General features: G+C 32.0%; 1 protein-coding gene across 1 annotated transcript in view; it reads right to left on the reverse strand.

Moving 5' to 3' along the window:
• Positions 1-27,383, reverse strand: part of LOC115890992 (putative lysozyme-like protein) — a 49,411-nt gene that overhangs the window by 12,771 nt on the left and 9,257 nt on the right. The window contains exons 2-6 of the mRNA XM_030911377.1: positions 25,987-26,096; positions 22,406-22,534; positions 19,726-19,986; positions 15,566-15,820; positions 986-1,165 (exon numbers count right to left, since the gene is read on the reverse strand). Coding sequence (XP_030767237.1) covers positions 986-1,165; positions 15,566-15,820; positions 19,726-19,986; positions 22,406-22,534; positions 25,987-26,070 — 909 coding nt within the window. The 5' untranslated portion in view covers positions 26,071-26,096. The remainder of the gene's footprint in view (positions 1-985; positions 1,166-15,565; positions 15,821-19,725; positions 19,987-22,405; positions 22,535-25,986; positions 26,097-27,383) is intronic.

The raw sequence follows: 27,383 nt of genomic DNA on the forward strand, positions 1-27,383 counted from the left end.
AGCCTCATCTTTTGTGAGCATTTTGTTTTTTTAATCACGACATTATCTCTGTTTGTATTGGAGACACGCTGCTTTAAAACAAAGGCCTCGAAAAAAGCTTTAAAAACAAATCGAACATCAGAACGTAGGTAATTTTAACCAGAAAACTAATTAAAACATAAAAATTAAAAAAAAAAGGTAAAGTAATTTTAAGGGACTAATATCTAGTGGAATTTCCCGTTTCCATATACCGATTCCTGGACTGTTGTTCGAAATATACCCAGGGTAGGTATGGGAGACATAACGTTGACTTCGGCCATCCTCAATTAAAGCCACAATACGAGCAACATCCGTTACAGATGACATTTTTTAATTTGACAACCGTTTTTGTCATATTGCAAATACTCGTAAATCCGTTTTCGCCTATGTCGCCTTGATTATTTATACATAAAGCTTTCTGCCTGCGAAGCATTTTTCCGAGACGTTCGTTTTAAAACAGCATAACTCCAATACAAAAAAAATAATGGAGTGATTAAAAAAACAAAATTCTCACAAAAGGTGAGGCTACAATGTGATTTAATTTAGCAATAGCTACTACCGCTGCTCTCAGCTGCACCCTACAGGATGTTACAAAGTTCGGGCAAAAACTTCGTTTTATTGTTGTGCCCTGTATATACTCAAAATAAATTGGGAATAAACATTTCTGACGTAGCATCCTTTAAAAAGGAATTAATTTACAATTAAAAAAAAATCATCAAAATCTGATGAGTGGTTCGCGAGAAATCCAACTTTGAAATTGTGTCTAGTTTTTAGTGGCCTGATTTTTTTGCCGGTGAGTTTATTTTTATACATTTCAATGTGAATTGAAATTTAGGAACTAAACCTCATTATTGTATTAAACCAATTATCGAAACTGAGACTCAAAAAACAGCGAAAATAGAGAAAAAAACAGATAGAAAAACTGAGGGATGGTCAAGAACCGTCAGCCCGGCTTGGTGGTCAGTACCTTGGCCGGCAGTATTCTGGCCGAAAGATCTGATGAGGCAGTGGAGAGGGTCTTGGTCGCGTCGGGCAACGAAGGTACTGCGAAGTTCCATGACGTGGAGGAGGCGCTGACGTCATCTGCGGTACCCGCCACCATTCTGTAGACGGTGCCTACCGCCCTGGCTGCTCTATCGGCAGTGCTCTAAACACTTTTAATAGTTTCAGGTCGATCGGATGATATTGAACATTTCGATTTTTGTGTCTATGTTTTAGTCAGATGTTATTCCGGATCCAGACCAAGGCGACAAAAAGTAAACACGATTTTGAGACATAAACAAGACAAACTTGCGACAAAAAATGGGGAATTCTGACAAGACAAACTTGAGACAAATTGTCCACACCGCAAGGACAAAATTACAACAAAGTTTAGTTGTTGCGAATGAGTTTTAGTAACCGTGTGTGATTTCACTGGTCTCCTACTGTTGGCAGCACACGCCATCCACACTGCGCCGACAACTTGTCGTAAAATATACGAACAAAACATAGACACTTTGATCTTTACCGACTCGAGACGGAACATTGGAAAGTCTCCGAATTTTGAATGTTTGTATTTTGTATTTTGGATTTGTCGCAATTTTGGCGTAAAACATGAATGTTTCTGTCTTGTCGTTGTTTTGTCTGCTTGGTCTGGACCCGGGGTATACAGAATGTAAATAAAATATCGAAAAATTCAGAAAGATTCGTTCTCAAAAATAACGAGGTTCTTCCCATTAGGTCATTCTCAACAAAATTATTTGCTCGTACAGGGTGACCAACATCAGGCAATTATCGACTTCTCCCAAGAACTATTGACACTGAAAATTTGACATTTAGCGCGTGAACGTCGTTAATCAAGTTTTTAGCTAGTGTGATTATTTGGAAATATTATATACAGAAGGTTCAAACAGTGACACTACTTGAAATATTTTTGTATATGTTATCCCGGGTGGTACATGGTACATCGTCGTTGGAAACCTAGGGAATCTCATGCAAATTTTGAACTGTCCAAATATTGGCTTCCCTGTTAATTTTATAGTAAATTGGTAAATAGGTTTTTTAAAGCTCTGCGTATGTGCTGAAGGGTATAGCCGGAAATACGGGAAATCTGCCCCCGCGGCTTTTTTGACTCGTACTCAGGGGATCGATTTCGTGTCGAATCAAAATAATTCACCTAAATTTTTAGATCCTTAACTCAAACGGTTTTCGAGATTTAAAAAAAAAACAGTTTTTTCAATTTTATTTTTATTTTTATAGTAAAATTCAAAATTAATTAATGATGATTTTTTTTCTAATTCTTAGAAGTCTAAGACATGAAAAAATAAAAATAATATGATCATGATTCTTAAACGAAAAGCCGATTTTTAGTGGAGGAAAGAAAATTAAAATCTCATTTTTTTAACTTTGTGAAATATGTCACTCACTAAAAATCGTCAGAAAATGTCTTTTATACTTCTTTACACTCATTTTTTTTTGAAGTGGTGGATCAATATGAAAAAAAACTATAGGTAGAAAAAATGTGCACCTAGAGATAAAGGGTTTGTGAATTTAAGTGTCATATTCAGAGAATATAAAAATATAGCAAGATATTGAATACGAAGTAACGGTTGAATATTAAGTAGTAACTGTTGATAGAATCTCTATCTGACATGCCCAAGTAATAATTCTACATAAAATCCGGATATGATTAGTGTCATTCATACACCAAAGTTCAATTTCCTTGTAGAAATATTTTTGAAAAAAAAGCCTACAATATTGTAAAATAATGTGTATTCACCCTATATAACCAAAGTTACCTTGTAGGGAAAAGTCAAATTAACAAAAAGGTACGAGAAGAACCCAATTATTAAAAAAAACAATAATCTACTGATTTTTTTCGGATCTATTAGTTTACACCCTGTAGATTATGCTACCAAAAAAATGAGTACATACAACATTTACCCAAGAGATTTACGTTAACCTAGAACATTTAGCTGATAATGGTCCTAAATAATAAAAAAATAATAAAATTATTGTAGTGATAAACTCAACCAAACATCACCTTACATTTATACACTTTAGTAACAAAATTATTCTCTTAAACAACATTAAAAAAATCAAAAAATACTGTAGTGTACTTGATTATTAAAATTATTAAATCACTTTATCAATGAAAAACAGTTTCAGATTTATTTTTTAAATAAAGACAAATAATTAGTTTATCATTATTTGTAATTATTAACATACTTTCATTTTATAAATCAGCATACTTGAATTAAGTACTTAAATTGCAGGATTAAATTAATTATTATAATTACTTCTTGACAGTTATTGGTTAATTCTGCTTTATTTTCTAACATATAATAAATAATGTTCTGTCGAAAACAATTTTAAAACAGGTTCGTTCGTTACAAGTGATTTTAAAATAAATAAAAACGCCACTAAATCAAAACATACCCTTTCATTCGTCACAGTAGCCTTTGAAATAACAATTGTCATAACTTCTGTCTGATCGACCTCTATATGTAATTTATTTAGTTAAAAATTGACTTTCAAACCTCATTCAGAGTGGTTTCAATTATAATTTATAGTTAAGAGTTTACGATCATTCACAACCACCCCCAATTTGTAAAAAAAATACAATTAAAATTAATATAATATACTAGCAACAGCTTGGTTGGCTATGGATCCATAGAGAAAGCCCATGGTACAAAGAATACAAGGTATGATATTGCGCAGGTTGGTCGCTACGTCACAGGTGATAACAGGCGCTATTGGTCAGCACGCTCCGCGCGCCAGTTCAAATCGTCAAGATATTGTTATAAACCTGTTTTTTTTGTTTATATACCGTCATTGAATTATCGCTAAGCAAGTTACTGTGGAGCAGTGCATAAGGAGTCGGGCTAGGAAGCGAGAGACCGGAGTTCGAATCTCGGCCGGAACATCACTTTTTATTTATTTTTTAAATACTCTTGTATTCTATAGTTTATTTTGTAGTATAAAAAGAACTATTTATTCTGTTATTTTTAATCTCCGTTATTAATATAAATTGATTGTTAGTACAATACCTCATTTAATATAAAATAATATTCTACTTTTTGAAATGTATCGGGCCCTAATTGTACCTAAAAGTAATATATTTTTAGTGATATACCATATTGTAAACTATTTAATATTTTAGTCACTTAAAAAGTTAATTTGCATTGAATAATTGCCTACCATTAAAGGAAATTTGAGCTATATAATCCTTGATGGGCATATTCTGGGTATGCAAATACTTCCTTTAAATTTTGGGTGTCGTTCAACCGATTTATTCTCAAAACCAGAAACTTCTACATATAAAAAGAAGCAGAGGTCACTAATTATAATAAACTTCACCCTTGGTATTACTTCCACTAATTATAATAAACTTCACCCTTAGAATTACTTCTATCACAATTACAATACGTTCATCTGCATTGGCATTTTCTACTTTTCGATGGGAAACAATAAACTTCCCAATATTTTTTAAATGATGTAACAATTCCTCTTGTGGTTACTTTTCCATAGATATCCTCAACTCTGTCCTCATGTGAATTCAGAGGCAATGAAAATGAAAATTATTTACCATAAACATCGCAAACTAAAAACCTAATAAACAATTTTATACCGAATATAGAAATAAATTCAGTATTCTTACCTATCGTCCAAATCCATGTTAATAGATAATTATTATTTTTAAATATATTTTTGGAACTGCTGGTTTTAGTAATTATTAAATTAAACGAACTAAAAAGTCTTAAAAATAAACAATTCTTAACCATAACCCCAAAAATGCAGATCTCCTGTCAACTTCCTTTATTTTTTATTTATTCATTATTTTCCTAGTGACGTCACAGGTGGTATGCGCGAACTGAACGAAATTGGAGCCGCTATCGATCATACCTTGTATTCTTTGTACCATGGAGAAAGCCCGTGGTACAAAGAATACAAGGTATGATCGATAGCGGCTCCAATTTCGTTCAGTTCGCGCATACCACCTGTGACGTCACTAGGAAAATAAATGAAAAAAATAAAGAGAGTTGACAGGAGATCTGTATTTTTGGGTTATGGTTAAGAATTGTTCATTTTAAGACTTTTTAGTTCGTTTAATAATAATTACTAAAACCAGCAGTTCAAATATGTTTAAAAATAATAATTATCTGTTAACATGGATTTGGACGATAATAGGTAGGAATACTAAATTTATTTCTATATTGTTTATTTAGGTTTTTAAAAATTGTTTATTAGGTTTTTGGTTTGCGATGTTTATGGTAAATAATTTTCATGTTCGTTACCTCTGAATTCACATGAGACAGAGATGAGGATATCTATGGAAAAGTAACCAAAAGATTTAAAAAATGTTGGAAAAGTTTATGTTTCCCCATTGAACAGTAGAAAATGCCAATGCAGATGTGAAATGTGATTGATTAATTGTGATAGAAGTAATTCCAATGAAAATATTATAATTAGTGTGAGTAATTCCAAGTGTAATTTAATATAATTAGTGACCTGGACTACTGTTGTCATAAATCAGAATAAATCGGTGAACAAAATTTGAGGAAGATGCCCATCAAGGATTATATAGCTCAAATTTCCTTTAATGGTGAGGCAATTATTCAATGCAAATTAACTTTTAAGTGACTGAAATATTAAATAGTTTACAATATGGTATATCAGTAAAAATATATTTTACTTTTAAGGTACAATTAGGGCCCGATACATTTCAAAAGTAGAATATTATTTTATATTAAATTAGGTATTGTACCAACAATCAATTTATATTAATACCGGAGAAAAAATCACAGAAATAAATAGTTTTTTTACTACAAAAATAAACTATAGAATACAACAGTATTTAAAAAATAAATAAAAGTTATGTCCCGGCCGAGATTCGAACTCCGGTCTCTCGCTTCCTAGCCCGACTCCTTATGAACTGCTCCACAGTAACTTGTTTAGCGATAATTCAATGACGGTATATAAACAAAAAAACAGGTTTATAACAATATCTTGACGATTTGAACTGGCGCGCGAGGCGTGCTGACCAATAGCGCCTGTTATCACCTGTGACGTAGCAACCAACCTGCGCAATATCATACCTTGTATTCTTTGTACCATGGAGAAAGCCTAATATTTAGCTTATAAAATAATCAACTTTTGATTTCTAACCAAACCACAATTTCTCTTGACTAAAGATAATCAAAGGCCAAAATGACATTTCTCCCAAATTTTGAAGTATAAGTAGTGGAAAAGTTAAAAGTTTAGTAACTTTTTCCACTAAATAAAAATTCCTACCACTAATTTTGGCGTTCTTAATGCTCGCATACAAATTAGAGGAACAAACTTCTACGGCTAATTGAAACTACTAATTTATTCCACTAATTGGTAGGTTCTGAATAAAGCTTTAAATTTACTACCACTAATTTTGACGTTTTGAATGGTTACATCGAAATTAAAGAAAAAACTTCTACACTAAAAAGTTTGTCAAAAATTAATAATTAAATAAAAAACATAAACGTTAATTAATACTTTAAATTTAAAGTATTTACTTAGATCAATTAAAAAATTAACCACATTTTTTCATTGACCTAGTTGTTTATATTATTGTTATATAGAGATAAACCAGAAAAAAATGATTATGAAACTTATAATAACCTGTTCAAAACTAATTAAGAAATATAGATGTATCTCAGTGACCTTTTCAAAAAAGGATTAGTGAAATTATTTTTTTTTATTTTATTTACGAAAAATAATTGATCTGGAAAGAACAAAATACAGGAGTGTTATTTAATTATTAACAAATGTATATAATATAAATGAGTGCCCTACATGAGAAAATATTTAGATTATAAAATTAGTAGTACAATTATGTTTTATTGAATAACCACAAAATAAGTCAAATAGTCCGTTTGTTTGTATTTTTTTTAGTGTCGAACGATACAACAGAATTGACACATATAGAATATTGCAAATATTTCTAATTGTGTAACATTCTCGCCTTAACACACATTTCGTGTTGATCATTATTGATCGAGTTATTATAGCTTGCTAAATTGCTCATTAAAAGCCTCAATTATAAAATTTATAAAATGTTATAAGTGACATAAATTTGAGTGTGGGGTTTTGCTACACAAAAAATTATGTTTCAATATTCTGAAAATTTGACCAGACGAAGTAACGACCCTGTATACTTAAATTTATTACTCGCTAATAGATATTTAAAAATACTATAACTTTTGTACGTAACTTTTTGCGGTACCTCCTATATTTTATCTAATAATCGACCGTTTCCATACATAAAGGCGACCCTGTATTGACAATCAGTTAAAACAAAAACAGGTAAGTAAAAAAATAATTATTCCAAAACATTTTTTAAATTTAACCAGAAATAAAATCACCTCCTTTATACAAAAACAAAAAAGGTTAAAATTGTTCTACAGTTTTAAATTCATTGATTTTCATACAAATTAATTTAACCTGCATTTCATATTTTTTGTATTATTTGCGTTTATGTGCTCGATTTATTCAAGACCGGTTTTCTGGTAGTACCAAAGGAACGATACACTTTCTTAATTAACCTAAAAGCGAATGGAAAAAATCGAAAGCATCCTGCTGACATCACCGGCGACCGAAATGATTTCGTCAGTCGATTATCAGTTCGAAAAAAAAACGTGTCGGAATTTCATAAATACCCAACCAAAACCAAGTTAATTCTTCCTAAATGTTGCAATTTAAAGTTAAATTCAAGAAATTTATAGTCAATAAAATTTAATTTAATAATTTTCAGAGAATATGTATGGGCCTTTATTTTTATCAGTATTTATTTTCACTGACTAGGGATGTTCATAAATATCGATAGGTTTTAATACATCGATAGTTGATGAGAGATTAAAATTCAGAATTTTGAAAAGAAAAAATAGTCAGATACATGTACAGCCCTTCTTGAGACTGAGTAGTTGTCACTCTTTATTCTGAGTAGGGATTTACAAAATACAGGGTGTTTCAAAAAACATGTGGAGATATTCCTCAAGTAAAAATCAGATTTATTTTTCATTTCAACATAGGTCCGATTCTGCTTTGTTTCGTAGGTATTCGTTCGATTTATTATAGTTTTCTTTCAAGTATTTTTAGCGATTCGAATGATATTTTCAGGGTAAAAGTTACTATAAGTGAGACATATTTTAATGCTAAAAAACTGTCGACATAATAGTGTAAGTCGTTTAATGCAAATTAAAAGTTGTATCTTGATGTTTTGTCGATTTCGGCCTCCTTGATGAGATAAACGCAATTTTATTAATTTGCCTTGATCCAAGTCTAATAGCAACCTTTAAAAAAATTAATATCATTAACTTGCGAATGTGTTAAATTAGTGCTCATTGATTCCTGATCGAAAAATATGAAAAAAGTTCCTATAAATATGGGTATAAATAGTTTTAAACTTACAGGATGTTAAAACTTTTTAAAATGAGGTCTTTTGTAATATACCTTAAATAATAATGAATATTTTTTAGTACTGAAATATGTAACACGTATAGTAACTTTTTACCCTAAAAATTTTATTTGAATCAGTAAAAGCACTTAGAAGAAAATTATAATAAATTGAAAAAAATGAAGACTTAACTCCTTGTAGCTCCGAAACAAAGCAGACTGGACCTATCTTGATATGAAAAATAAATCTTATTTTTACGTGAGGAATCCCACATGTACATGTTTTTTGAAACACCCTGTATATCGATGCTTTAAAAAATCTATTGATGATTTTTTTTAAATATCGTCGCCCTAAGATGCAAATTGCTTAAGTCCACTTTTGGGCGAAATTGTATTTTCGGTGACATCTCGTAACTGTCATTCAAATCTACGATTTGGTAGATTCCTAGGTCCCTATAAACGTGATTCGCGCCAAAAAATTAAAAAACGCAATTTGCCGAAGTCCATCGTATTTAAAACCGAACACGAATTTTGCCGAAGTCACATTTGCAATAGAGAATTCTCTAGAAAACGCGTTAGAACAAGGTGTGTGCTATATTTTGCTGTTTTTTCGCAGAATTTATCACCAAAAACGTAAGTAAATGTTTTTTATGTATTAATTGATATATTGTTAAGTATAAAATATATAGGGTTTTACTAATTTGCTTAAAAATAATATCAAAATAAAGCCGTTTTACTTAAATATGGAGTTAGGCAATTTTCTTTTTTACATTATCTGTTTTAGGTTAGGGACTTAGGCAATTTTTCTTAAATAATATTATTAATTAATATTTATTATTATTATTAATTTATAATATTTTGTCGCAGGCCTCCTGACTCCACTAGTATTTTTTAAACTTTGTATTTTGTTATTTTTTTAAAAATTTTATTAAACTCGATATAAGTAAATTTGTTTCTATTCATTCGACCATACACCTAAGCTTGCTTTTTAAGTTATTAATTTTTATAAGTCAAAGGATTGGTGTTAAGACGTTGTGTTTTAATATTACTTTACTTTTAGAATGAATTGTCGTGGGCGAACCTCAAGAATAATGTTCAACGCCAGTTTGCTTACTTCTATAGATCAAGAAGTACCCTCGGAAGTACCCAATACTTCTTCGATACTCTTGGCTGAAGATGGAGAGGAACAAAGCGTTGCCCTTTGCGAAAGTGTGTTACCGTGTAGCGATGAACAACTACTTGAAATGGCCGGCCGTCAAATTTTGGAGCTACAACAAGCTTTAAATGGTATTCAAGAAAAATCTGAAAGTGTTGAAGGAAACGACAGCCCTAAAGATCTGACTTACCTTCAAATGGAAAATGAATCCGATTTGGCCGATGAAAATGCCCGACCACCGGAAGCTGCAGAAAATAATAATAATAATGATAAGGAGCAAATACTAGATTTTGAAAGTAAACCAGTTCAATGGGAAACAAGATTAAATGATCAAGAAATATCTGACAGTGGAGAAGAACAAGACGACGTTAGGGATCAGACTTACATACAAGATATAAATGAATCTGATTTATCCTCCGACGATGCGGATGAAAATACTGGACAGCTGCAGCCTGCAGAAAATAGTCTTAATATTGATAACGAGCAAAAAGAAGAAGTGAAAGAAGCTAGAAAAAGGTATAACAGACGTCACATGCAGGAAAATCATTGGAAAAAAAATTCAGAGAAAATGAAGAGGCAATCTGGACAGGAATACCATGGAAAACGCAAATTAGAAGATAAATGGGACTATCATGTTATTAAAAAAACCCAAAACTATGAAAGGTAACTGTAATTGTAATGGAAAAACTGAAATAAAGTGTAAAGATGTCTCACAAGAAGAAAGAACTAACTTATTCAAACAATTTTGGCAACTTTCATGGAAAGAAAAACAACTATACGTCACAACTTTAATTGAAAAAAGTTTAGTTAAAAGGATCAGGAACAGAAAAACCGAAAATCAGTCTAGAAGAGAATTTTCGTATTTGTATTATCTGAATACATCAAAAGGTAAAGTCAGAGTTTGTAAGAGAATGTTCTGTCATACTATGGGTATTCCAGAAAGAACCATTGGATACTGGGTTCATCAAAAACCTAAAAATCCTGCATTGGCTACTCCTGAAAGAGAAATAACTGTTAACCCAAGAAAAGCTAGAATAAACCAACAAAAGGAAAACTTAAAGGCGTTTATTGAAAGTTTGCCAAAACTAGAATCCCACTACTGTCGGAAGTCAACAAGCAAGCTTTATTTGGAGCCAATTTTTACCTCTAAAATGGAACTGTACAGGATTTATAAAAATGAGTGGTGTTCTACAAGAAATAACTTTCAACCTATGTCTAGTGCCTCTTTTTCAAATATGATGGACGATCAGAATATAGCGTTGTTTTCCCCAAAAAAAGATGAATGCGATAAATGTGTTGCTCATAAAGCAGGAAATCTAAGTGATCAAGATTATCAAGAACATCAGTTGAAAAAAGACGAAGCTCGCAAAGAAAAAGATACTGACAAAAATGGATCAGATATTAATTGTAATGTTTATACCATGGACATGCAATCTGTGTTATTATGCCCTAAGTCCAATGTCTCTCTGCTTTATTACAAAACAAAGTTAATAGTGCACAATTTCACTATTTTCAATCTTAAGACGAAAGACGGCTATTGTTATCTGTGGCATGAGGGACAGGCTGGCCTTACTGCCAATACATTTGCTTCAATATTGTACAGTTTTTTCCGAAGGCACATCAACGAAGGGGTAGATAAAGTTATTCTCTACAGCGATGGTTGCACAGCCCAAAATCGAAACTCAGTACTCAGTACGCAGTACTCTCAAGTGCCCTTTTAAAACTATCCGAAGAAATGCAGATTACAATTGAACAAAAATACCTGGAGAAAGGGCACACGCAAATGGAGTGCGACTCCATGCACTCCTCGATTGAGAGGAAACTAAAGAAAAAAAACATCAATGTTCCAGCGGATTATGTTGAGGTTTGCGAGTCAGCACGTCTACATCCAAGGCCCTATGTTGTAGAATACCTTGATTATAGTTTTTTTAAAAATTTCGAACCCATGCAAGTGTTTAATTCGATAAGGCCGGGAAGATTATCTAGTGATCCGACTGTGACTGATATCAGGGGTCTCAAGTACAACAAGGATGGGTCAATAATGTTCAGGTTACGTCATTCTGAGGAATGGGCGCCACTACCTTGTCGCCTTAATAAAAAAGTTGCAATTCCCTACGATGAACTGCCCCAGCTATACAAAGGTCCCATACCAATTAAAAAAGAAAAATATAATCACCTAATGGATATAAAAGTGTCTCTAAAGAAAGATTACCACGGCTTTTATGATAACTTAGTTCATTTATAAAATTTGAATCCTGTTACTTTTAATATGTCCATATTTCCAAAATATTTTAGTTACTTTTATAATACATTTTTGATCTTTAAAAAATGTTAGTTTCATTTTATAGGTAATTGAAATTTGCCGAAGTCCCAAATTACAAGAAAAAAAAAACGACGCAAATAGCTTATGTCCGTTTTTAATTCAATTATTTTTGTAAACTTAAAAACAACATTAACAATTTGTACTTAACATTATTTATGACAATATAGATGCAAAAAAAAAATTACAGTTTTTGATATGGATTTTATTTAATTACTCATCTACGTTTTTTGCCTCTCCTCTAAAATTTTCATTTTGTGACTTAGGCAATTTGCATCTTAGACCGACGATATATCAATATTTTTATGATATTTTTTATAATCAATGCCTAAGTACAATATATTTTTATGAATTATTTTTTAAAATAATTTATATCATAAAATATGTTATTTACTTACTGGACAGTTCCTGTATTATCCACAGACAACAATTAAAATCAATAAAAAAAGCCTTAATTAGGCAAACATATTTATTTACAATATTAAAAATACAAAAATTAACATAATTACCCTAAATGAAAATGAATAAAAACATGAAGTTGTTTTAATGCATGAATTACATGAGAGAATCACATGCACTTATAGACCTAATACTAAAGGTAACATAACTGACCTATCATACAAAATGTTTATATGATACTTTTTGGAAACGCTAAATATATTTTCGAAATAAAGGCATGGTACCTATATGGGAAACTTTCTCTAGTTTTATAAATCATTTTTTTAAGTGGGAAAACGTCTTAAATTGAAATATTGTGGTCTTTTAAAACACTAAGACGCCTAAAGGCAATATATAAACATAATGCAAATACAATATAATTTTAATATTGATATATATTTTTAAATATGAAATTATACCAGGCCTTTTTTCAAATAGTTCTAACCTATATTATCAAATAAAATCACGACTGAAAGAATATCGATAGTTCCTAGACAATCAACAAGCTCTATCCCGTCAATTTTCGATATTCAGCATTTTATTGGTTCGTGATTAGAAGAATTAAAAGATTAGAAGATATGTAGAACAGGAATAGGAATACTCCGTTTTATTTTGGAGGAATCTTGTAGAAATCATACGCGGTATCTGTGTTATTAGTGAAGATAGAAAGATGCGGTTTGCACAAACTACTTTTACTACTTTTCTGTCAAACGGAAGATGCCGTAAACAAAATTCTCATAGCCTTCGTTGTTTCTTCATCATAATTTTCAAAAATAAGACCCTGTAGCTCATAAATGAAGAGAACTATGAAAAGTTTGTTCACAGCATCTTCCGTTGGACCAAAAATTGAGACAGGTTTGTGCAAACCGCATCTTCCCATCTTTACTAATAAGGAACATACCTATGAGAAATTTTGTTGCAATAAAAAATTATTGAATGGCATATACAGGGTGGCGCCTCTCATACGAAGCGAAGGCTACAAGGAGTACGATAGTTTATATCATAATGAAATTTTGGCAGCATATGTAGGTTAATTGAAAGCATTTTATAAAAATATATAGAATTATACAGAGTGTCCCCCCAAAAAAATTACACATCAAAGTTCTGTTTTTTTGTAATGGAACACGCTATATACTAATTGATTTTCGGATTCTAGGAAAAAATAAATGTGAGTTTTATTAAAGAAGCGTATACCTAAAATGTAAGGATTTTGCCATATTTCACATTTTGTGAAAATGAAGAGTAATAATCGGGAGCATTTAAGTATTACATTAACCTTTCCGGGACCGTGCTACAAAAAGTTACGTTTCAGGCCGTGTGGAGTAACTATGATACCCCACTGAAATATTGCAAAATCTATTACCATTTTGTCACTGAGGTAAATTATCAATAATTATATGTAAAGTTTTACAATAAAACGTCAATAATTTAAATAGTTTGTATTTGTTTAATATAAAAAACATTTAATTTTAAAACTAAATTCTTAATTTTCTACACATTATTTTGGCAGTCAGGCAAACGTTTTACATTCTTTGCGGTGAATATTAAAACTGTTTTTTTTTTGTATGTACTACATAATATTTTTTTTTTTCTGTTAAGTGATCTGGCGCAAAAGCCGCATCTTTGGTTTGAATATGGTTGAATTTTTTTGGCAGGATTTATGGGAACTGTGCTTTCGGCAAGAAATAAAGTTATTGCTGTTTTTACAGTTTTCTGAAAATTGTTACTATTTTATTTCCTTCTTAGAACGTTTGGTAGTACAAGTCCTTGTGCTGGAGGATTGCTCTTCAGGCGCAGAATTCGAAGCGAATTCGGCAAGAATCTCTTTTTTGTTAGTCCATCATCAGTATATTCAATTTGCGCCATTTTCCAATAAATAAACACACTAACTTACTACAGCACAGTAAATACCAATACTAAACTAAATATAGAACTTGTTTACGTCTTCATACAAAGTCACCAACACGAAAAAACATGAATAGTGCCTGTAGGATTTCGAATCACATCAGGCCGTGCGGGGTAACGGAGGTACCCCAGGCAGTAAATTTCAGTTTTTCGCGGAAAATAAAAAATTTATTTGGATATTTTTGTTAAAAAAGGGTTTTGTAATATATTTTCTAGGATTACCTGAAAGGAAAAAAGTGAGAGTGAGAAATAAACATTGTATAAGTTATTGAAGAAAAAACGCATTTGGGCACCTAAAATACCCCTCACGGTCGAGGAAAGATTAATTGGTGAATGTACACTGCATTCACCAACTAATAGAATCATATCATTCAATTATCTTTCTGATGTAGGATAAGTTTGCATTTTTGGCAAATTTCTGAGAAACTTTTTTGTTTTAACTGACACAAAATGATAACTAGTTGTTAAAGTTGGACTAATTAGACAGCTATGTTGAAGTAACGTCAGACATATCACAGCCACCTAGATTTATCAAATAATAAAGATCCAGTTAGATCAAATCATGTAAATGAAAATATCTAGGAAAATCTTTGTTTTAGGGGTAGGCAACCTTAATAGTATTTTGAAGATACACGAATTTCCCATTGAATATGCAAATAAAATACTGGGTGTTCCATTAAAAATAAAAGAGTAATTTGCTTTTAAATGTTACCAATGTTCAATATTAATTTTGTCTCACCCTGTATAACTTTTTGGATCAAGTTTTAATTTGATTTAAAGTACAATAGTTAATTTAACCACACATTAGGCTATACCGGGTAAATTCCAATTTAGCTAGCTTTTATTGTAATTTAAAGATTTTTGTTTTTAAAAACCTTACATTTTAGTCATATACTTTTCTTATAAAACCGACCTTTATTTTTCTCCCAGAATCTAAAAATCAATTAATATATAGGGTGTTCCATTACAAAAAACAACTTTGATATGTAACTTTTTTGGGGACACCCTGTAGAACTCCCTATAATTTTAAAAAGTGCTCTGAGTTAACCTACATATGCTAACAAAATTTCATTTTAATACAAAGAATTTCCTTGGAGCCTCCGCGTCGTATGAGAGGCGCCACCCTGCTACAGTCAAAAAAATACATACAATTTCCCAGACACACGATTCAAAGTCACAGATTTTATGATAAATACAAATATGGCGGCTAGTATATCTCAAAAGAATAGTTTAATTTATGGGACAGAATCATTAATTGCCTATAGAAACCATCAACATTCGACTCCCCATTAAAACTCCCCCGTTCAAACCACCCTGCTTACCCGAATGATATCGAAGAGGAAGTTGCCCGAGCCGGCCCCGGCGCCGCCGTGACCGCCGTCGCCGCCCCCGAAGGGCGAGTACCGTTTGTTACGGTCCTGGTCGTCGACGTCGGCCAGGTCCTGACCTGGCTGCGGGGCCGACTCGGCGCCTTCCTGATCCTGCGCCGCGGGCGCCTCGGCTTCGGCCTCTCTGACCACTCGGACGTGTCGCTTCGAGATGGAGTTGGCGGAGTCGTCCACTTCGCTCGTCGGCGACTGAAAAAAAGATGAGAATGTGAGGTTAGAATGTCTGGAAGGGGTAAAGCAAACGGTTAAATGTTTGGGTAATGAAATAAGTACGGAAATTGATTTGTTCTTATGGTGTTTATCTAGTAATTTTCTCATTTTTAAAATGAAACTTCTTTAGAGCTCGAACTCACTGACAACCAGGTAGCACCGACCTGGCCGTCGCGTCGGCTGGCCGGATATATTGCGTACATAGATGCGGCCAGATGAACCACCAGTTTCGGCAGGGTTGTCAGATCTAATGATTTTTTACGTTTTACCAATTAGAAAATATTGTTTTCAGAAATGTTAAAATATCCGAGTTAACTAAAAAGCGAAGTTCCTATTCATGAGCTTATTAAATGTTCTTATATTAAATAAAGTAATGTTTCTTCAAAGCCATACCGAGCGAAGATCACAAAAGAACTACGATATGCGGAGACAAAACTGAATAGAATATTTTTGAATCAATTTGAAGCAATCAACCAGCCAACAGCCAGGTCGTTAGTGTGCGTTGTATCATTTGATTTAATGGTTTTAGAGGTAGCAGCGGCCTGGCCGTTGCGACCTGGCCGTCAGTGTGTTCGAGGTCTTACGCGAAGTGGGAGCAAAGTCAGGACAGCCTAAGGCTGAGAAAAATTCGTCCACTTTAAATGAAAATTGTTATGTCGATAGATTGGACCTTTGGATTGGACCAAGACCAACTTGACCGCCTACGACACGTGACGCTGTGACAGTTGGTTTTGACGTAAAAAACGAAATATTTTTTTAAATACAAAAGGTGCCAATCGGGACTGCACTGGTGCAACCTTTTTTCTTAAATGTAAAATGTTATGTGCCCATTGGATTTTGAAACAATATTTTATGTCTTTTTGCGTTAACTTAAAAAAACTATTCGAAATTTATAAATAATTATGTAAAAATAAAAAGTTGAAAACAAAATTAGTAAACAATCAATTAAATCTAAAACAACTAGAACAAAACCTGTATAATTGGCTTCATTAGTATATTTAATTATTTTTAAATGAACATTTTTTGGCAAGATAAAACACTAATTCGCCACAATACACCAAAACACTTTAAAATATAACATACTTAGTATACACAAACATAAAAAGGCCTTAACCTCTACAAGTGCGCTAATTTCCATTAAACACTTTACTTTGAATACTAGACGCGCGTTTCGTTAACTAGCTTAGCATAATGAGCAGATGAAAATAACTATAGAAAAAAATATTTTAATTAGTATGTTTTTTATTTTTAAATTATTAAAATAAAACTGAGTATCGTATTTTTTGAAAATAATGTTCCACATAAATACAAAAACGAATAAAAGTACTAGGTGTTTAACACTACTCCTTTAATGATATATAACACGAAAATTACAGGACATTAAAGCTGAATTATACGCAAAATTATGCTATAATTATGTCAAGCAACCTTTTTTCCTTGTTTGGAACTGAGTATTTACTTAAGCAATCGAGGTCTTTATTCAGATAATATTTAAAATATGCGTGTAATAAGAAGTTATGTACTGAGCAGATATAGGAGAGTATACATATCACCATACATTTCGAAAAAAAAACGCGTCACGGTGACCTTTGAAATATGTCGTAGAACGTAGAATTAACATGTAGAATGAAAAGTAATATTTAAATAAAAATTATGATAAATAACTTTCAGACACGCCAATCATTCTCCCAGTTTTTTCTGAAGTAATTTATTTTTTATAACTTTTTATATTAATTTTTAAAAAATGACAAAAGCGACAAGCATATAAACTTCTGTTATGCATTACATAATATTAGAAACTCTGAAACACAATGAGATATTTATATCAATTTTCCTATACCTCATTACCCGCAAAAATAACCCTTTCTTAGTAAAAATATACAGGAAAAAAATTAATGTTTACAGACACAATACAATGTTACCAACTATGCTACTTAATACTATCCATTATATGCACATGCGACTAAAAAATAACATAACACAAAACAAAACAATGATATTTCGAGACAAAATGACGATAATATTAACAAAGAGTTCGACAGGGGGGCGATTTTTTGGGCCTTTGGTTGAATATCCTTGTTAATAAATCTAGCTTGAAGGATAAAAATGCAAAAAACATGAATAATGTTGTCCCTTGGGTTCTCATGGTTGGGATACAATTCCAGAAATATTAGTAACTGAAGTATGTATTTGTGGCCACAACGGAATTATTAATATCGAATATAAATTATATCAAAGACAAGCAGTCAAATGGAATGAATATTTTTTTTTATGTTTAATGGCTTTACTATACGTAATAGTTTTATTTTTGAGAAGATACATAGAAGTACCCTAGAAGCAACCTATGTTAAGTCCAAAATTGGCATATACGAGTCACTCCAAAAAAATGGTGGTATAATTTATTTAAAAATTGGTCAAGTGCGAGTCGGACTCGCGTACGAAGTGTTCCGTACCATTCATTATCTATACAGCATTAGACACTATATTATTATAAACTTTTTTCCGATTAAGCTGAAATTTTAAATGCGCTTATAAGTAATTTAAAAAAAAATTAAGAAACACATTACTAAAAATTGTATTAATCAATAATAAATATGTAAAAATAAAAATAAATATGTAAAATATGTAAAAATTAAAAAAAAAACGATTAAAAAAGTCGCCTTGACTAGGATTCGAACCTGCCTTACTACGGCTCCAACGTCATAGGTCATAACGCGAGACCACCGAGGACTTGAAAGATTCTATGTAAAATTCTTACTTAAAAGATAATGTTTAGTGAAAGTACTTTTTTATTTATAAACATTTATTTAATTCTGTTTTTAGTATTTGTTCTTATAGCGCCGACAACATAGATACATTATCTGTGAAAATTTCAACTGTCTAGCTATAACGGTTCATAAGATAGACCTTTGTGACAGACGGACGGACGGACAGCGAAGTTTTAGTAATAGGGTTCCCGTCTTTATCCTTTAGCTACGGAACCCTAAAAACTGTTTTACATTTCATTTAAGTTCAAAATAAGTTAGTCATATACCAAGTATTACAATCATAGGTTTAAAAATAACGGAATAATTATGAAATAACTTCAAAAAAGAACTTTAAATTCGTTTTTCTCAAAATTGTGTATTGTGACTTATATGGTTTGCTTCTAGGGCTTGTATATATTCGATACCAGTTAAACTTTTAGTTACGTAATCGAGGGCGCGATTTTTAAATTCATTGTTGACAACCTTGGATATATTCGGCACCAGGCTGACTAACTGGAATTTAAATTTCCCGCTAGGGACTCAGGTGGTAGCCCTGCTATAAAAAATATCAAGTTGCCGCATTCATTTATTTATTTCCTGATATTGTCATTTGTTTTGACACTTTAGTTTTGTATTACAAATTTTTGGTTTAAATGAATTGCGTTGTGATAGTTTAAGTTTAAACATTTTTACTAGAACACCTTGCATCCGAACATTTGTTCTTTTTAGAACCTCTTTTAGTGCGATATGTACAAGATCTCTGCTTAATAGCCATAAGAAACTCATCGCAACTTGGAGGAAGCGGTAGTAATGGCTGTTTATACATTTATAATTAATTAATTTTTCTTTTCTAAAATATTTTGATTAAAAGAAAACATGTAAAAGTGAGCAACGCTGTGCCGGTTAAGCTTAACCACGTGAATAAAAGTTTATTTGATATGAACTACAGGTTGGTTTTTGATTTACAGTATTTTAAAAATTTTCAACGAACTTAACAGTTGACTTCATTGTGACCACAAAATGACAACTCCAAGACACGTATATGCGAACAGATGAAGCTCTTGCAATGTATCGACGCAAGATGAACCACCAACACTCCGCAAACATGAACCCACAACACATAATCTACGTCATTACGGTATAGAGGGTTACCCCGGCTTCGGTCACAGCTTCGACCTCGTTCTGCAAACTATTCGCCGACGCCAAGGTCGTGGTCGAATCGTCTTCGTCCTCGTAGTCCTCGTCTGGAGGGAATGTGGGCAAAACCACGTTCACCCTCTGACTACCGCCGCCGCCACTGCCGCTGTTGCCCCCGCCCAGGCCTCCGCTCCTGAGTATCGCCCTGCCGAATACTCTAAAGGCTGTGCTCGTGACGTTTTGGATGACGTTGTCTAGGACCTAAAACGGGCGTTGGAAGTTTGGTGCGTGGGTTGACAGGGTTGGAAGGGGGATTGATACGGTACTGTTGGGTTGGGTTGGCAAGGGTTGGGTAAGCTTGCGGTCAAAAATGTGGATGTTACAGTTAAAGTTCTTACTAGGCTAGTTAGAGATTGTAATTTGAAGTCCAAACGTCTTATTTGTTTAGTCCTTACCTAGTATACCTACCAAATTATTAGTATTTCAAATCGAATTTTTTAGTTTTCGAAACACAAGTCGTTTGTGGCAAAGAGTAACTTTTCTCTAAATTAATCATTTTTCACATCGTTTCTGGTTTACGAAATGTGCATCTTATATTTGACACTTTTTTTTTGTGTATACAATGATTTTATCTTTTAAAATTAACTGCAGAAAATTTCATGAATGTCCTATAGGCTTGGTGCATTTCAGTACATTTTAAAAATTCCCACCGCAGCGCTCTTATCAGGCGTTATTAAAATTTATTCTGTGCCCTGTGTCCCATGAATGCTGACAAATCTTAGAGTTCTTCCAAAATTATAATTAAAGAAGCGATAACCTCTAAAATAAAAATAAAAGAGGCTTTTTTAATTCAATCTCATAAAAATAAATGTATTGCTCATGCATCTGTAGATGTTAGTAATGTATGGCAATCACTCCTTTGATTTTAAAGAACATAACATAAATAAACATAACATACGTAAAATTTAAAAATAATAATACAGAAAGTTTGGGACTTTTTGGTTTTACCTTATTAAGTAATTGTTATCAGGTAGTAATTGTTAATTTTGAAGTTTAACTTGATATAATGTCATTTTAACAGAACGTCAACGGTTTTCTTGTATACGTATCTGTTTTAAAAAACTAAAGTGTTCTCGTATAGTTGAATTTAAATATTTTAAATAGTTTTTTTCTTTATTCTTTGTATTTTTTTGCTTCCGACAACGGAAAGAGATAACTTTCCGAAACGTTAAGCATTTTCTAGGTTAGGCAAATTTGTATAACTGTAAACATAACTTCTGACAAGTAGTTTCCGTTTGGGTTTAACGCCAGAAGTGTTTACAAAAAATAACTATTTTATTTTATAGATTTCCTTGGAGTGCAGTGGCGAAATTACCCATACAGGATTTTTTGGACAGATGAATCCGCCACATAGGTATAGACATTTTTTTGACAAAGTGCTCATTACATAATCAAAAAATTAAATAAGCATATACAATGAGAGGATATAATATAATTTGGAATTATAATGATATCCTTTTTTTAATCAACTAGTGATTAAATGTTTTATAAACATCTTCTAAAATTATAATTATGTACCTTTAAAAAACTTCGTCATAGCCGAAATAGCTCCAATTATGACCCCACTATCCAAACCGGTGCGTAAAGTTATGCTCGCTACTTTAGATGAGTTGAACTCATTTAACAAGTTTTTTTTAGCTGGAATAATAAATTATAATACATGTTAGACCTTCTGAAGATATTAAAATATTCCCTTTTTTATATTTTTAGAATGTTCACAAATTATACTTCCTAATACTTTTAGAATAATTAAATAATTTTTTTTTCGTATACTCGCTATTTAAACCCGTGTATTTGTATACAGGGTGACAATTTCAAAACGAACAGTATTTAATATTGCCTCTACCGATGATAGTATGAAAATTTTGCGAAACGCGTCAGTTTACATATCAAGAGGGACAATTTTTGAGGCATTTGTTGTCGTGTTACTTTCAACCCCTTGACCCCCAGGGCACATACCCCTAAAATTTTAAATAGTAACCCCTATTTCTTTTACCATTTATGTGTTTCTTATAGAATTCTACATAACCTGCATTATTTTTTTGAGAATTTTATAAGGAACACAAAAATGCTAAAAGAAATAGGGGTTGCCATTTAAAATTTTAGGGGTGGGTGCCCTGGGGGGTCAAAGGGTTGAAAGTAACACGACAACAAATGCCTCAAAAATTGTCCCCCTTGATATTGTAAATTGACGTATTTCGCCAAATTTTCATACTATCATCGGTAGAGGTAATATTAAATACTGTTCGTTTTCAAATTGTCACCCTGTATACCAGTTGTTTGGCGTATGCACCAAGCCTATATAAATGAACATGTCAAGGTTTATCTTGTATTAAAATTTTCCACGAATATATACGCCAAATGACATCAACAGATTTTAATATTACATAATTAATATATTGCAAGTCAACCGTACAAGCCTTCTATACAAGAATTTCCAAATACTATTCCTTTTTTTGAGTTTTAAACAGTAATTCTATTCTGCAAATCATCACTGAATGATATTTCTTAAACGTTCATTCTCATCAAACATCAGATTCAATAAAAAAATTAATTCATCAAAAAACAGTATTATTTTTTGACAACAAGCTTGACCCAAAAACAGTACCCTCATATTTACCTGCGACAATGGCGGACAAAAGGCACCTATCAATTTGACAAAACTATTGACACCCTGTAACAATCCTGGCAAGTCTATATTTGACAATAAACTTCCTAGTCCACCTCCTCCGCCTCCACTCGCTGACACCTGATAATAGTAGATATTTTTTTCAAAGAAAACGCTGTAGAAAGGATAGGTTAACGCACCCTTTCGGCGTTCAAGTTAAACTGATGTCATAGGAATCAGCTTAGGACATGCATTCGACATGCTGTTATATGTCACTATGGTTTATATATCATACAAGAAAAATATGTACAGTATGGATTTTTAAGGTTTACTTATCTATTAATATTATTTCTCTGAGAGTGCACCATTCGTGTACTATACAGTATGCCCCCGGATAATTTTTACAAGAGAATTTTTTTTTAAATTGACATTTAGAGGAAAAGAAATATTTTTTCTTTTCATAGAAATTTCTTATTTGCCAAATCCTAACATTTTCCTAACCTAACTAAACAAATTTTATGCTTCTTTAACATTTTAAAACAGCAAAAAATATGACGTTAATTAAAATTATGTCAATAATAATCTATCAAAGAATAAAATCGGAATGGTATTAGCATAGAAACGGCTTTTGATTTTTAGGGCTTGATTAAATATCAACTATACCGGGTGCGTCTCAAAAGTGGCTCACCCCTATAACTTTTTTATTTTTTCAGATAAAAAAACGAGACTTGGTGTGTTAGTATATGGCATAAATTAAGTTTGATTGGCAGAGGCGCAACTAGGGGGGCCAACCCATGATCTAAGCCCCCAGATGACCAGTGCGTGTCGTAAAAAAATGGTTTTAACCTTACATCAATATAATCTTATAGTGATCTAAGCCCCCCCAAAAGACTTGAGCCCCCCTAAAAGTATATGTCTAGTTGCGCCCCTGTTGATTGGTGTATTTAATTGTTTTTGGTCACTTCCTGTTTCACCGGAAATGACTACAACTTTTGAATTTTAAATGGCACCCTCGGTATTTTTTTATTTTATTCGATAGAAAATGACATTCTGAATAGAATGACATATATCATAATATGTCAACTTTTGACATTCTCGTTTAATAAAAAATTGAATTTTAAAATTCAATCTAGAGTGCCATGGATATGGTAAAAACACTAATTCTTTATCAAGGAGCCTTGGAAAAATAGATTTGATCATCTAATGTTTTTAGTGTCTTGTCTTGGCCAGTTAGAAAATGATCAAATCGTATTTTTAATCATATCTCAATTTTTTTTTAAATGGAACAAGGGTGGCTCATTAGCCTATTTGGGAAAAGCATTTTTTTACGAATAATTTGATACCACACACTTCAAGTCAAATTTTTGTTACGAACCGCAAGTTATAATTTCAAATAAACCATATGCGAGAAGGTCAAAAGTTGACATATGATATGTCATTCTATTCAGAGTGACATTTTCTATCGAATAAAGTAAAAAAATACCGCGAGTGCTATTTAAAAATCAAAAGTTGTAGTCATTTCCGGTGAAACCGAAAACAATTGAATAAGCCAATCAATCCTAATTTATGTCATATAACATACCAAATCTCGTTTTTTTGACCAAAAAAATAAAAAAGTTATAGGGGTGAGCCACTTTTGAGACGCACCCGGTATTTTCATGTATTTTTAAATTTTCTCTAAAACGATATGGAGATTTGAAAAAGTTAAACATGATTAACCATTTTTGAACAAGAGAAATGTTTTATAAAGAATTCATTTTTCTCAAAATATCAATAATAAAAAATGCTTCCTCTTGTAAAGGCAATCCGGGGACATACTGTATAGGATTATACTTATTCATTAAAGTTTCAATGATTTCTAGGTAAATAATAAATAATATAATACAATTAGGTAAAATTTCATTAGTTTTAAGTAAAATTATATAACAAAATGATGGGGCATCTAGTACATAACAAAAAAAATGTTTACTTTCACCTACTTTCTTTAACCTTGTAGGTTTCTTTGACATCATAACTATAATTTAACAATTACCTGATGCAATTCTATAATTTCAGTCGTACAGTTTAAAAAAAATATAATGAAATATACCACCTAGCATCATTACATTAACATTATAGAAAAATATACAGGGTGAGTCTTAAATAAGTGCAAATATTTTAGGGGTAGTATATTTTGACACCACAGAGTTTTTTTTCTCGAATTTTTTTTGAAAATTTAAAATTTTTTTAGTTTTTAGTTAAAAAACACAATTTCTTGAAAATATGGCAACATAGATAGTAGATTAAAGTTACAAGAAAGAAAACCCAGAAAAGATCCAGTGGTTTTTAAAATTTACATTTTACAAAACATTTTCTTGGAAATGTTTCAAATAAAATAACTTGGTTATTTTAGACTTATTTTAAAACCGGTAAAGAAAAAAATAGGTTTCTTTGATCGAGATTTACCAGCCCTGAAAATATTTACACTTATTTAAAACTCACCCTGTATAATAATTAATTTATTAATACAGGGTGTCAAAAAATAATTGGTGAACCGAACTTCATTAGCTGATTCTACCGAAGTTTCTCTCTGTATGTTATACTCAAGAATGTAGTAAAAATCTTTGCAAATAGAATATTCGATATAAAGTTTTTTCTGAACAATGGATCACCCTGTATTTTATAAAATCAATATATGTTTGTTTTTATATGTTTGGATATTAATAAGATAATATAAATTATACAGGGTGAGTTTCCTACGATGTTCTCTATGGGTATCTCGGAAACTACTGGAGATAGAGAGTCGGTTAAATGGGGAAAGAATTGCAGTTTTGTGGGGTCATAAATATGCGCCGTGCAGATTTTTGAAAAAGTTCATGGCTTACTAGATATTTCGAAAAAAAAACAAATTTTGGCCATTTTAAAAATGAAGCCTAATTCCATTTTAATACATTTTAGACAAACAGTTTTCAGATAAAAGTTATAGATAATCACATTCTTAATGAGATTGTGTTCTCCGCTTTTTTCTAAAGCCTGTAATTTTTGACATATGACACCAACTTATGTTTTTTTAATTGGAAACCATAGTTGGCCATGGCTTTATAAAAAGCGACATTTTTTAAACTTTTCACCGATATAAGCTATAATATGAAAAGCTTAAAAAATGGGGCTTTTTATGAAGTCATGGAAACTATGGTTTCCATTTAAAAAAAAACATAAGTTTGTGTCATATGTCAAAAATGAGAGGTTTTAGAAAAAAAAACAGAGAGCACAAACTCATTAAGCATGTGATTATCTACAACTTTTATCTGAAAACTTTTTATCTAAAATAGATTATAATGGAATTAGGAATATTTTTTAAAATAGCCGAAATTTGTTTTTTTCGAAATATTTAGTAAGCCACGAACTTTTTTAAAAATCTGAAAAACGCCATATTTATGACCCCACAAAACTGCAATTCTTTCCCCATTTAACCGACTCTCTATCTCCAGTAGTTTCCGAGATACCCATAGAGAACATCGTAGAAAACTCACCCTGTATAGAAAAAAAAATAAACTTATACAAATATAGAACACAATTCAGAGTATTAAATAAAATATTTTTTCAATACCAACCTGGAGACTTGTGGAAGCTGGTGCAGCGTAAACTGTGAAAAATAGCACACAAAAAACACATGCGGAACTTACTAACCACTTCATATTGACTAGATTAGGTAACGAAAAATCTGCAACAAAAACATGATGGCTTTAATAAAAGAATGCAATTAAATAAATCAACAATAGTAAAACAATAGTCGTTACAATAGCTATCATTCACACTCCTGACAAAACTTTCATATATTCATTCATAATTCATATCACGTCTCACTTCGTGCCAATGCAAGAAAACATGCATACTCAAGAACACAGTCATAAAAGTTATTTTTTCTACAGTTAAATAACATAAAAATAATACCACACGCATTGATCGTAGTATCTAAAGTATTTCTTAAACGCCAAATGCTTGAAATATTATTTTGATTGCAATCACGGATGTTATCGCTCACAAGAAAAATAGAACCTTGCACTTTTCAATAATTTAATCTATATTTTATACCAATTAAACTTTTAGTTACGTAATCGAAGGCGCGATTATTAAATACATTGTTGCCAACCATGCCCGGTCGGCTGACTAACTGGAATTTAAATTTCCCGCTGAGGATTTAGGTTGTAGCTCTGCTATAAAAACTGTCAAATTGTCACGTTTATTTATTTAATTCCTGACATTGTCATTCGTTTTCACACTTACTAGTTTTGTATTACGAGTTTTTGGTTTAAATAAATTATGTTGTGATATTTTAAGCTTAAATTTTTTTACTAGCAATGTTAGAAGTGTACGAGATAACTTAATAGCCATAAAAAAACTCGTCGTATTAGAATATTTTGAACAGGAAAGCGGTAGTAATGGCCCTTTATGTCCGTTAAGAGCTGGTAAGGTGCGATTTTGGTGCCGCGGCTGGCTGCGGCGGCTAGCAGCTGCGTCTCCAGCCGCTGCACTGGTTTGTACAGTTTCAAATGGAACCAATTTGGCTTGCGTAGCGCGACTAAAGGTATGGTCCCTTCCACGCGGCCGTCGCAAGCGGCTGTCGCACTGCGTCAGCCGCAACGCACTCCTAACATGCTTTTAAACGTGCCCGGTTCCTTCCGAGCGGATGTCGTGCGCGTCAGCCGCGAGCGACTACGATCGCCGCGACTGTACTGCTCGAGAAGCAGTATAGCCGCAGCCGCGAGAGCGTTGGCTCAAAAATGTATGAGTGGATCTGGATGATTTTTTTAAATGGAACACCCTGTATATTATTGCATTTTTGACTTCCTTTCAGATCACTTTACATAATTCTACGATATGAGTAATCTATTTCTATAGTTTCAGAGATATTAAAAAATAAATCAAAAATATATATTTTTCAACCTTTCTTAAAAAAAATATTAAAAATACAAGAACTGTTCTGAAATCAAAACTATATTAGATATTT

Source organism: Sitophilus oryzae, unplaced genomic scaffold, assembly GCF_002938485.1.
Source record: "Sitophilus oryzae breed Bouriz unplaced genomic scaffold, Soryzae_2.0 scaffold_942_pilon_pilon, whole genome shotgun sequence".
Lineage (NCBI taxonomy): Eukaryota > Metazoa > Arthropoda > Insecta > Coleoptera > Curculionidae > Sitophilus > Sitophilus oryzae.